A 13,330-nucleotide genomic window follows, 5' to 3' on the forward strand; every position below is an offset into this window, starting at 1 on the left:
AATGGATTATCGTGCACATTCTGGCTGGTAAATACTTTGAATAAAAGGTCAAATAGTTTGTGAGAATGTAGAATTGTGTTTTTTCCTTTACATTTCCATCCCTACCTTAAAAAAATCTCTTAGTCAGTGATTTTCTGTCCGATTTGTAGATTTTTGCACGCTTTGTTCAAACCTCCTACAAAATAAAGCGTCATTCCAAAATGAAGGCAAAATATTAAAGAAAGAAACGAAAAGGAATTCCACTGGATGTCCACAAAGAGCTGCATGAAAAACCCCAAATAATTGTGAAGAGATACAGAGAGAGAGGGTTGAGAGCGACCATGAAATCTAAGGGTGTATGTGAAAGTAGAGAGAGAATATTTACTTGATGTGATGTAGTCGTGAGGGCGGATCCTCGCGTCTTGCCAAATGTTCCTAATGCCAGGAGGAACTGGAGCTTCCTCTCAGCGTGAGTCTCCTTTTCAAAGGCTCATATCCGCACACCTCGTATTTGCCAGCATGGAAATTCTTCTGATTATCAGGCCCATTTAAAAGTAGGCACTTGAAGTCAAGACACTTTATCCTATTTTTATCAGAAGTGCTTCCTTTAAAAAAAAAGTAATATTCCAGGACGAGGCGGTGATTCTTTCCAGTGCACCAGATACCGTTTTTTTAAATGTTTGCATCGAGAACCATTTTTTATGAAATAAAAAACATGGCGGCGGCAGTTTGCAATGAACAGAAGGGTTTACAACATGGTGGCATGAATAGTGAACGCCTCCATCTTTTTACTTTCTGATAGGTCCTCTTCAACCTGAATGTTATATTAGGCATTATTGTCATAATAGGAAATGTTTCATATTGATTTTTAACACGTGCAAAAATACATGACGAAATAGTGGAAATGTATTCAACCTAACTTTTGTACTAACTCAGTATTTTGAGCTATCATGTTTAATAACTAACTAAAAACCTAACTGGATAACTCCAAAAAAATAATATCTTTTTTAGGTAATAATGACCTCAATATTCTTTTATTTGTATTTTAAATCCATGAAAGGAAGTCCTTTTTTTAAAATTGGCATAATTGACATTTCCCAGTGTATTGAGAATATACTTGATTCGTATAATACAATACATGTGAGATACTTTATAGAATAATGTAGCATGTACTCACCATATTTCAAACCTCATCAGTTATTTCATCAGATGACGTGTTGACCTCTTCAGTCGAGGTGCAGTTGGTGCAGGGTCTTAGTCACAACAGTCATTTTAATGATTTAACATATATATATATATATATATATATATTACGATGGTTGCCCGAGCAGATATCCAGGAGAGGTTTGACAGCGTCAGATACAATCACCGGCATCCCCTCAGACTACAGGTGCTTGTGTGTCAGCGGAGGGTAGCGGCAGGTCTCTAGGAGGATCTTGTTGATTTTTCCTTGTTGATTTATACTCAAGATCAATATCTTCTCAGGTCCCCTTCAGTCTCTCACTTTCCAGGGTTAACCAACGACAATTGAAAGCTCCGGGGATTTGTCGAGGCCCCGCCTTCTAATCCCGTCAGTTTGAGCGAGATAAATTGAGGGACGTTGACGAGATCTTGTCTTAATTCGGTTCAGAACACAAGTCCTTACATCACCCCGGGGCCTGTGGACACGCAAGCATGAACCCACCACGGGCAACGAGCTCCGGCAGAACTGTGTGAAAAAAAGGGACTTTTTAAATATATATTTTTCCATATTGTATTTTCCACGGCATAAATAAAGCAAGAAGGTACTTAATACGATGCCTTCAGGGTCTCTTCTATTTTCAAAATCGAGGTTGCGATGTGAAGAGTCACTTTTGAATATTCCTACTGCATTTCCATACGCCGTTAATAATAATTTACTTGAAATCAGATTAAATGTGGCAGTGTTTGTAATATACATAATTCGGTGCAAATCATATGCCGGATTTAGCTGAAGACGCCTGCAGCCTTTGATCCAACATCATCATATCCCACTCACTTAGGACTTGGTAATGTACTTCTTTGCCAGATGTTGACTATGTTTTAAATGTCATATAAAAGCATGCACATTGATTTGCTTGATCTTTCAGAAAGCCTGAAGGAGATTGTCGCACAGAGGTTGTGATTTATAAGCATCACCTGGCAATGTTTTCTTATTATGAGATGAAAGTTAAACAAAAATAGGTGTTCATCAGTTGGAAAGTACTGGTGAAAAATTCAAAATGTATATCAGAAAAAGAGTCATTTGTGGGGGGGTTTCCATTATGTCTGCTCTTTATGTCACTGCAGAAGAAGAAAACAGCCAAGGAGAAAACAAACTAAATGCGGAGGCTTGAGGTTTGGGATGATACCAGATTTGACGAGGCAGTCGGTGTCATCGCCGCTCATGACAAATCCGGAAAAAAACAATGAATGGCGACGCAGGAGGTCCGCCATCTGTCTGGGAGGAGGAACGTGGCGTTGGCTCTCGCTGTGGTTAGTGAGACAGAATTTGTGCTGCTGCCATTGACGCATTCAAACACATGTTGGTGCTCATTTAAAGCAGTTTTGCTGATAGGAAATCATAAAATTTCGCCCCATGGGCTTTAAAACAGCTCCAACGATCTTCAAGTATTAACTAGAAGAAGTCCAACAATTGTCTTTACTGTTTTTTTTAAATTACCAGGGCAAGTTATAATTTTTCATTATAAATGAATCTGTTGATGATTGTTGTGATTTATCTCCTCGTCAAATATTACGACAAACCCGATATCTTGAATTAGTTTGTTGTCGTCCAACCAACGCAGCATATTCTCACATTTAGGAAACTGAAGTCACACTGGGAAACACCACACACTATCAAAAAACATCTACGAAATAAGAACTTTTATTCATAATATATCCATACTTGTACATAAGTAAAATAAAATGCATATCTATGGTTCCATTGCAATCTCCATAAACAAATTGACAGCATGTATTTGGTAAATGCTACCCATAAATCCTTTCATGAAAATATAACTAAAATAGGGGTTAAAACATTTGCTTTTATGAACATAAAAAACATAACATCACCCAACAAATGCATCACTTTAAATAAATAATGGGGCGGGAGGGGGGTGGGGTGGGGAGATCGTTTATCTTCATCAAACCGACCCAACATTCTTTGTGTGCGCTTTGTCTCTGAGTTCCTGTGTTTGTTTTCTTGTGTACGTCTTTTATTTTTTTCTCCATCTTCCGGTGGAGCAGTCTAAAGCAATAATAGCTTTTGAGAGGGGGAAGGGGAGAGGAGGGGGAGACCCCGGAGTGTAGCTTTGACACAGTACAGTTAAGTACACAGAGAACAAACAATTGTGGGCACCGATTCGTTATATACATTAGATCTGTAGTGTTCTGTAAAGGCATCCATTTTATCAAATGTACTTTAACGTCATTATCTTTTGTCCCCGCCCATGTCGGGTCAACGCAACTCCTTCGCTTTTCAGTCACTCGTCTGTCGTCGACGTCGTTGCGTCTCCAGTTTATCATTGTCAAGAGCTTCAACAATCTTGAGTTCTGTGTGTTCAGAGTGACGGCAGGAGTCCTAAGACATGGCTAGAGATATCCAGATCATGGGAATGAAGAGACAACGCAGCGCTTGCAAAGCAGAACCCCGGCCTTTGATACAGTGGGCGTCGGATTTGGGCTTTTTGGAACACTTCTTTTTCTTTTTGTTTGACGCTGTGGAGGACTCCAGATTGTCTATAAGGTCGGGGTTCAGATTCTCCAGAGACTTGTCCAGGGTGTTGGACAAGGTTCCCAGCGGTCCGTCGTTCTGCTTGTTCTGGGTCTCATTTTTTGTTCGCTCCGGCTCTTTATATTTAGTCTTGGACATGTTCTCCTTTTCCTTGAGGGTGTTGTTGGTGATCTGGTGGCTCTTGCCTGACAGTATGGAGGACTTGTCGTTGTCTCCAAGGCAACAGCGGGGAATGTTGTCTCCCAGAGGATTTTCGGTGGAAGAGAATTTCCCACCCTGCCCCTTGGAGCTGAAGAGGTTGGTCTGGATTTGAGGCGTTTCCACACACCCCTCCAAGTCTTCGCTCTTCAGTCGCTTCAAGTCCTTTCCAGTCAGGAACTCGGGAACGTTGCACTCCAACTCGGAGCTGGAACCTTTGAAACGTTTGAACCAGTCCCACAAGGTCCTCGCCCGGCAGTCGCAGATCCACTGGTTCCCGTTCAAACGCAGGTACTGAAGAGACACCAGGGCGTCCATGGTCTCTCCGGTCAACACGGTGAGATTGTTGAAGAACAAGAACAGGGATTTCAGCTTGCCGAGATCACCAAAGGCCCTCTGTTGGACGTAGATAACCCGGTTCTGGTGAAGCAGCAGTCGATCCAGATTGATTAAGCCTCGAAACATGTTGTCGGTCACTATCTTGATCTTGTTATTGTGCAGATAGAGATAGGTGAGGTTGGCAAGATCTAGAAAGGTGTCATCGTGCAGGGTGAGAATGTTATTGTCCTGCAGGTAAAGGTATTGCAGGGAGAACATTCCTCGGAAAACCCCGACGGAGAGCTCCGACAGACCACACCTGTGCAGGTGGAGGGTGTGCAGCTTGGTTAGGCCTCGGAAGGCCGTCGGGCTGATGGTGCGCAGGTTGCCGTTGTCGCCGATGTCCAGCTCCTCCAGGTTCTCCAAGCCGTAAAAGGCTCCGGCCTCAATGTAGCTGATGTTGTTGGAGTAGAGCCAGAGAACGGTGAGATTGTGGCAAGAGCTGAAGCTGGTGGATCTCACCACCGTCAGCTTGTTGCTCTGGAGGAATATCCGCTGGCTCCGCACGGGGATCTCAGTGGGGATGGAAAACAGTCCTTGTTGTTGGCAGGCCACCGTGGGCCGGGGCTCGCTGTAGCACACACACTTGGCAGGGCAGCCGGCAGTTTGAGGCACGAGGTTCAGCCACATCACCAGGAAAAGGAGTCGCCCCCCTGCGGAGAAAACAGAGCAACACATGTCCGTGGGTTAGAAAATGAAGGCGGATAAGTATTGAAAATCACAGTGATATGCATAAAGAACACAGGATGTTGAAATCAGACAACAGCATTGTGAGAACCCCTCTGAAATAGAGCAACGGTATCATGATGGGTAGATAAACTAGATGCGTCATTTATTTGGATATTATTCGTTTTTTAAATTCGTGTGACATTAAGGATGTGCAAGCAATACCCAGTGTGCCCAATTCAAACCAATGCCTCTGCACACACCTGCAAATAACATGACCGACAAAAATCCAGAGCCTTTTTTTGGGCACATTACTACAGAATAAAGGAATGCTCAATTTTTTTCTTCTTTTCCCAATTGTGATGCTATCTGGGTCTGGGGACGCATCTCCTCAGGACCTAAAGAGCTGGAGAGAGTCCTGTGAAGGCTGACTCGGGTGGGTGGCTTTTATGCAGGACTTAGCTTGCCCTAATAGGGCGGACATAACTAATGGTGCTTCGGTGTTCCTGAGGTTGACATTCAGCCTGACGCTGGGAGATAAGCTTTCATGCCGTGCTAAGAGATTGATGCCTCGGTCCGAGGCGGAAAGAGGCCCCGCAAGAGTTTCCAAGCAGGAAGATGAGATTGAGGTGCGGCAGTACTCTGGGCAAGGCTTGTAAAGATCCTTGAATGTGTTTTGCCCTGAAGGCTTCCGTGTTTTAAAATAAGGCGTATTCCGCATTTGCTCACATGAATTATTTCTGCTCGTCTTCTGCCAAGGATTCATCTCGCAACACAGAGAGCCGGGATAAGTGAATCGGAGGTGGGATTATCACATGTGAAAGATCACTTCTGCCATTAACCCTGGATGTAGGTGCAGTAAAGGGGAGAGTCCATCTGTCGGCGCTCACGACGGTGAGATGATGGTGTCAAAGTGTCACGGCATGTCTAGGAGGAGCATATAATGGCAGGTGCTCCTTCATTCCCCTTCAGCTATGCTCTCCTTACTGAGGATGTTTTTCCTCCAATCTCTGCTCCCGAGGAAAAAAAGAATCTTGAGCTTTACTCACCCCTCACCCCCTCTCGTTTCCTCCATCCCCTCTCCCCTTCTGCGCATTCCCCTGGCCATGTTTTGTGGTGCAGCTCATCTCTGGACCTTGTTAAACGGAGCTCTGGTTGTGGCCTGACAGCAGAACCTCAGCTGCACTTCCTCTCCAATCTCCCCGCTCAGCCGTCAGACTGCCACCGGAAAGCTGTCAAGACTTCTCCCTGCTCCTTTCTGCATCGCAGCACTTTCCCCCCTCAGCGCTGCCTAACAATAGCCATATTTTATCGCACAGCACACGCTCCGTGTATCCCCCCCCCCCCCCCTCTGCTGTCTATTCATTAACGGGCTATTTCCTGCCCACGCGTCGCATGTCAAAGCCTGGTTTCCTCGCCTCTCGGCCTTAATACGTCTCGTCTTTGTTAGCGTCCGTCGGGCGACAGCGTAAGCCCGCACTGTCATCAGCTCCATCCCAATTATTTCTCTCCTCGCTAACAGGCGTCTTCTCATCGGCGTCGACGCCGATCGCATTACCCAAACGTTGCGAACACATGTACTCGACATCTTTGTAACATGCCACTCTTTCATTAACGGGTTTCCCTGATGACCTGAGCACAAAGTCATCGCTCCACCTTCCACTCGAGAGATTTGTATGTACGTGTCGGTTCTCCATCTTTTTTTAAATCCAAAATGTGGCAAAGATTACACAAGAACAACGCTGTGTTTTGTTGACACAAACTTGAATATCTTAAAATACAGAAGCAAGGTTACGGAATGCAAAAAAAAGGAAAACGCAAATGAAAAGAATCCATTCCTTATCGTCTTCTGCCAGCTTTAGGTTTTAACACTTAATCTTCTTCCCCTTATCGGCCGTGTCCAAAACATGGCTTCCGAGTTCTGCCTTCCTGTTTCGGAGCCCGCCCCGTGGCGTCGTCTCTTCCGAGCGCGATATATTATTGTACAGGAGCAGATCATTACTCTGTTTAAGGGGCAGACAAGCCTCTTTGTTTCCTACCCGACTGACACTGTGGCCCCTTCAGCTTCAAGTACCCCCCCCCCCCCCACACACACACACACACACACACACCCACCACAATGCATGGCAGGTTGAAGAATTGCGGACGGCCAGTATTCGATCGTGACACATCTTCCATTGCCTGACTAATTGAATTGTCTTGTCGAAACAAACAGTGATGCTGCCGAGGACACCCTGGGCAGACATCGGTCTTTTACCCCCCCCCCCCCCCCCCAAATATGAGATATCGGCCTCTCGGTGTGCCTTGCTTGAATCGGGAGTGAAGTGAAGCTGTCATTGGGAGCTAGTTTCAGGCGTGACAATCTGAAAGAGCTGCAATGAAGCCGACTTTGTCCTTTCTACACAACTCATCATGGGGAATCGTATTTGCATGGATTTCAGGATACTTTTGACCCAAATATTAGGCATGAAAGTAAAATAACTTCAGATACAAAATAACAGCTAAATTCGAGCTATTTGTTCTCTAAAAGCACTAAATTCATTCGCAAAACAGACAGATGCCCACAGGAGTGGTATGAGTGGTATGAGAAGGGTTGGGTACCGAATACCGGTGCCTGTACGACCGGTGCCGACCGGTCAATGCACATTTTGGTGCTTCCTTTCGGCGCTTGAGCCGATTGAAATAGAATTTTATTATTACTGGTGACTCCGCCCTGTCAGCAGGTTACGATTGCCTATCATTTAACTTTGAAAGCGGAGCCATGCACCGTGTTTGACTGCGTGAGCCCGTGCCGAGCACGTCAGAGGTTAGCCTGCGCGCGATGGGGAGACGGTCCCCCTGAACACGTGGAGACCGATGATGACAAGAGCAGCCTGAACTCAGATTAGTACCGTAACGTTGATTGCAAGTCTTGCATTCATAAAAGTAGGCCAACAAATAATAAATAAGCCATTATAACCATGCTTTAAGCTAGCTCGTAGCTAGCGCGAGCTATGAGCGCGACAGTCTGATATCCATTTTTTTGTCAGTGTCGCCATGAGAACAGCTTTTACAGGGAATATGGCCGAAGAGGTTTTTAATGCCGTCATTATCAATCGTCGGGTTTATTTTATTTAGTTTTTTTACGTATCGGTTCAGACACCATTTAGACACCAGTATCGTTTTAACAGGACCGGTTTAGCACCGATATCGCAAAAAAAGAAAGATACCCATCCCTATTGCCTACAGAAGTGGCATGAGTGGGCACGGACCACTCTGTTTATTTCTTATACGAGTGCCCCCCTTTGACCCCTCACTCATTTGCATATGTCCCTCCCTTCTCTCCGTCATTGTGAAAACACAACACACATTTCAATTCCCTTTTCCTCGAGCACCGAGAGCCGCGATAAACACACGGGGGGCATGTTGGGTCGGCACATTCAGAGAGGGCCTCACTCTCTGATTCATCGCGGGTGGCTTTTACTTTGAAGGGCTCGGGATTGGGGCGGGGACGGCTAACATGACAGTCGTATCCCCTCGGCCCGGAGTGGAAGTGATGTCTCTGTCGGAGAGGAATCACGGCGGTGCTCCAGAGGGACCTCCTGGCCCCTTTCTAAAATCATACATTATTGTGTTGCTCGGAGGCGGGCCTGCATTTATTATCGTCATGATCCTCCACGCTAAGGTCATGTATCTCGTGTGAATCCATCCATGCATGCAAAACATCATTTTGAAACGAATAACTCATTTTTAGCACCGAACTTAGAATAATAAAAGGCAATAACTCGGAAACTAAGAAACAAAAACTTAAAGACACCTAAATGTGAAAATGACATGATCTGTGGAAATAACTACTTGTTATGTTCTTTTTAATATTTACTGTATTCCTCATTATGTTCAGAGGCTGAGATTCTAGTTTTTAATGTTCCAACTGCAGAGCATATATCTTTGTTTGCGAGGTGATTCGGACCATTTTTCAAAATAACTTATTACAATATTGTTTTTGTCTGTGATTAATTTGTTTATATGTGTTTTCTCTCCGAAACCCATCATCAATGGCTGACTGTTCCACTTCCTTCTGCTGCTTATTGATATTTTTTCGACCTGAATTCTGGACGAGCTAAACCATTTCAAACTGGGCAAAAAATAAATGAATTAAAATGTGCTCCCTAATTAGTCTCAGAACATTTCCAACCTCATTCAGGCCCATTCGCGATTCTTATTGGTTTAAAACCGTGTCTCAAACAGGTGAGATCGATCCATTGTAGAAAACCTGAGAGCCAATGAACGATGAGTATTTTGAGTCCTGAGTGATTTACTTTTTATCTGTGACGGGGTTAGATTGAGGCCTTCCTGGATGTAAAGCGACACGCAACCTCATTATTGTAAATTACTCCCTTATTATCTTACTTTAACTTTTTTGACTACATTTTAAAAATGGGCGTTTTTCTTTCCTCTCAAGTCGACTTTTTGATGAAGTACAACTTTTAGAAAGGAGAGAGTTACAGAGTCGTCTACAGTCACATCGTCATGGCGGACCGAGGAGAATATTCCATTTAAGGTTGCTTTGAACATCTTTTACCGCATGGTGATATTCATTTGGAAAAAAGGTTGTGGTCCGAAGGCCGAATTGGCCCTTTTATGGCTCCCAGATTCACCGTGTCACGGGTACTTTTCTTCTTTTACTCAGGTTTCAACACAATTAATCTCACTTCAAGTTAGTTATATTTCTTAACTGGAACATTTCAGTACTTTTTGACCTAGATGCTGTCTAATTGCACTTCCTATTGGCATGGTTCTTGAACAACCATTTACTTTTGACTTCATGTCAACATTATTGTTTCGTATATTTTATCTGTTCCTGAGTGTTCTTCAAACCACTTCTTAAAAAAACGCACACACACATACAAGCAACCTGTACAACATCGATGAACCAGATGCAATGATCTTAAAAGATCAGATCAAACTGGTTATTTAGGACACTATAGACCAGAGTCGAGTCCCTTGGCTTGCAGTCGCAAAAGTGGTCGACTTTAGTATGCAGACGAGGACACAATTAGAAGATGGATGGGGGGGGGGGGGGGGGACAGATGAGGTCCTGTTTGACACACATCTGACACAGCACTTGCCCAAGCAGATGGCTCATGAATAACTGAGGAAACCGGAGGTCGGCAGGCACAAGGAAGACCAGAGCCAGGCCAATGTGTGTGTGCGTGTGTGTGTGCTTGGAAAAAGAGGGTCTGTATAGATCTGCATGTTTGTATCTGAACATGGGTGCAAAAAGTAGTGGTGGATTCAACTATAAAACATAGGTGCATCCACAAGCACACTTTATCATGTTTTCTCCCCTGAAAAGTCATCCTGGAGATCACTTGATCAGGTTTTCTCCACTGAAAGGTCACCCTGGAGATCATGTTATCATGTTTTCCCCACTGAAAGGGCACACTGGAGATCACTATATATAATGTTTTCTCCACTGAAAGGTCACCCTAGAGATCATGTTATCATGTTTTCCCCACTGAAAGGTCACCCTAGAAGGCATTTCATGATGTTTTCTCCACTGGAAAGTCACCTTTGAGGACACTTTAAATTGTTTTCTCCACTGGAATAGCACCCTTGAGGGCACTTTAAATAGTTTTATCCAGCACTGGAAGGGCACCTTTAAGAAGATTTTAAATAGTTTTCTCCACTGGAAGGGCACTTAATCATATTTTCATCACTGAAACGTCACTTTTGAGGGCACTTTAAATTGTGTTCTCCACTGGAAGGGCACTTTATCATATGTTCAACACTGGAAGGACACATTATCCCCCTCCAGAGTTCACTAAAGGAAAATAGTGTGGGTATCAGATACTTGTCTGAGTGAAATGCAGACAGCTGGCAATATCCTGACAGAGAAAATAAGCTCGCAATCAGGAGGCTGTCGGATCGAATCCCAGCTTGACTGCGGAACAATTGAAAACGAAAGTGGAAGTGAAGAATTGTCTTCCAACGACTGACATCAAATTACCATCGACCCTTGAGTGATGCACTGACCTCCAAGCCACTCAAATTGTCACTCAGCGGGATTTCAGTCAGGACTGTGTTCTGCTCAACATTTAGAAACTGTTGTTTTTGTCCCCAGTGGTGAAGATAACTCGATGAAATACATTTGCTCGAGTACAGTAGTAAGATACACATTGTAAGTACTTTCACTGTACGAGTAGTTTCATTTCATGCCCCTGCATCGTGGTACCATTGTACATTTTGTATCCGCTAACAGCTATAGTCAGTTATATTTTTTATTTATTTATTTTATATTTAACTGTATTTTCATCTTTTCGAGTATGAAACATTGTTAATGGTGGAATTAACTAAGTTAAGAGTTGAACACGCCTATCACATTTGCAGTGGGGGACTGCAGAAGCTCCACAAAATGTACATCTCATACTTGCTATCGTGCACCTTTGACCACCAAGCAGGACTGGTCCACTAAAGGATGGCTAACGTCCACGTCTTTAAAACCCAGTGACAGTTTGTGTTGCTGGTTTCTGATACAAAGTTGTAGCCGACGAGCTAAGGTTGAGATAATGCATGCGTTGCAACATGGAAAACAAATTCTCAGACTTGACACGGAGCTCCTCCGGAGCCTAGGACAACATTGTTCAACAGTTTTTCACAGTCTGCGTCGTACTTTTTATGACACTTTAATAGTCATATACAGTTGGTGTCTCTTTTAAGTAAAGGATGGATACTATACACCACTGATTGTATAAATGGGCAGCATGCTGACAATTATCAATCAATTTAGTTGCTGAAATGACAATGCTTTTATAGATAGCCGAAATAGAGTTAGCATTGCTTAAATGCCACTACGGAGGATTAATGCCGGTTGGTGGCAAAGCGCCACTGGATGAAGGGGGTAAAAATGGCCCATCCCTCACAACTCTATTGTGTAGTTGGCAGCCCACCAGGTCGCCTTCAGTGCTGCTACAGCTCACTGTGAAATGTTCCAAAGAAGGCGTTGGGAAGTCAAGTCTACCCCTGAGCTTCTGCAGAATGGCTCAAATCCAGCTTAGTGCCCGCCTCCACATGTCACAGACATGGGCAAATTTCCCATGTAAAATGAAATATTACAGTAAACTGAAAATAATGCAGGCTTTTCCGCCGAGCATGAGAGAGGAGTGTGTGTGGGGGGTCAGGATGCACTCTTTGGGCCACATTCATCTTTGGAAATGAATGCCATACTTTCGGCTTTTGTGGCACACGAGCTGCCAGGATTGCTCAACAGAGTGAACGAGGCTTTATCTTATCCTCTAGGGCAGGGGTCAGGAACCTTTTTGACTGGGAGAGCCATAAAAGCCAAATATTTCTAAATATATTTCATTGAGAGCCATATAGTAATTTTAACGTATAATAAATTAAATATGTCTTGCTTTTAACGCGACTTCTGGTGCTGCATGATGCTACGGGGGGGGGGGGGGGGTGCAGGTGACTTTTTCTTTGCTCCGCCCTGATGCGCACAAACACGCCGGCATTGGAGCTCTGCGGCGCACGAGACGGAGAGCCGAGAAGTGTTAACGCGACACATAGAGACAGTGACATGCTGGTGTGTAGATACGATCAATAACAGACGTTTAGTTTAATAAAAGAACAAAGACGTGCTCTTTAAGAAAAGGATCTTAAATTACTTCTGCTGTAATCTGGCGCGATAGAGAAAATTACAGGGGGGCGGACGGAGATTATTATTTTTTTTTTTACTCAAAATTGTCTGGGAGCCATATGCCGTCACCGAAAGAGCCATATATGGCTCGCGAGCCTTAGGTTCCCGACCGCTGCTCTAGGGGGTACGTACGATTTGTTTTAAACATATTTAAAGTGACCATCCATTAAAAAAGTCTTTGAAAATTGTTATTTAATACATATTTAATTAAATATAAGTGTATGTTCATAAACTGAATTGTATATTATATGCAAAATGCTACGTATTACTTTTTTTTTTTCAACTCAAAATGCTTTGCAGTGGTCAGGGGGTACTCGGCTGAAAATAATATTTCACAGGGGGGACATCACTCAAAAAAGGTTGAGAACCACTGGCTATCATGGTCATGTTGTGTTATGTCTCACTGTTGATCGTCACAATGTCATCCAACCCCGGACGTTCCCTTCCCCGTCTCCGACTGACCCCTCCCCCCTTTTGTCTCCCACCAATCACCAGCCTGATCTGTTGTCCCTAGTTAATAAAAAAAAAACTCCTTTGCCGAGCAGTGTGTGTGTCGTCATGTTCAGTGTGTGACAGCTGGCTTTGAAGTGAGCCGAGGTCTTTCATGTGTGTTCACAAGGGTTGACTCGTACGAGCGGCTGGCGTCCGGGCCCAGGGAGCATTTGGCCTGATGGGCGGCCGCCAGCGGGTTGGAT

General features: G+C 44.1%; 1 protein-coding gene across 1 annotated transcript in view; it reads right to left on the bottom strand.

The window, feature by feature from the left end:
- Nucleotides 1-2,847: 2,847 nt before the first annotated feature.
- rtn4r (reticulon 4 receptor) overlaps nucleotides 2,848-13,330 on the bottom strand; it is a 49,376-nt gene continuing 38,893 nt past the window's right edge. Inside the window, exon 2 of the mRNA XM_056419814.1 lies at nucleotides 2,848-4,941. Coding sequence (XP_056275789.1) covers nucleotides 3,560-4,941 — 1,382 coding nt within the window. The 3' untranslated portion in view covers nucleotides 2,848-3,559. The remainder of the gene's footprint in view (nucleotides 4,942-13,330) is intronic.

The sequence above is a fragment of the Pseudoliparis swirei genome, chromosome 7 (assembly GCF_029220125.1).
Source record: "Pseudoliparis swirei isolate HS2019 ecotype Mariana Trench chromosome 7, NWPU_hadal_v1, whole genome shotgun sequence".
NCBI lineage: Eukaryota > Metazoa > Chordata > Actinopteri > Perciformes > Liparidae > Pseudoliparis > Pseudoliparis swirei.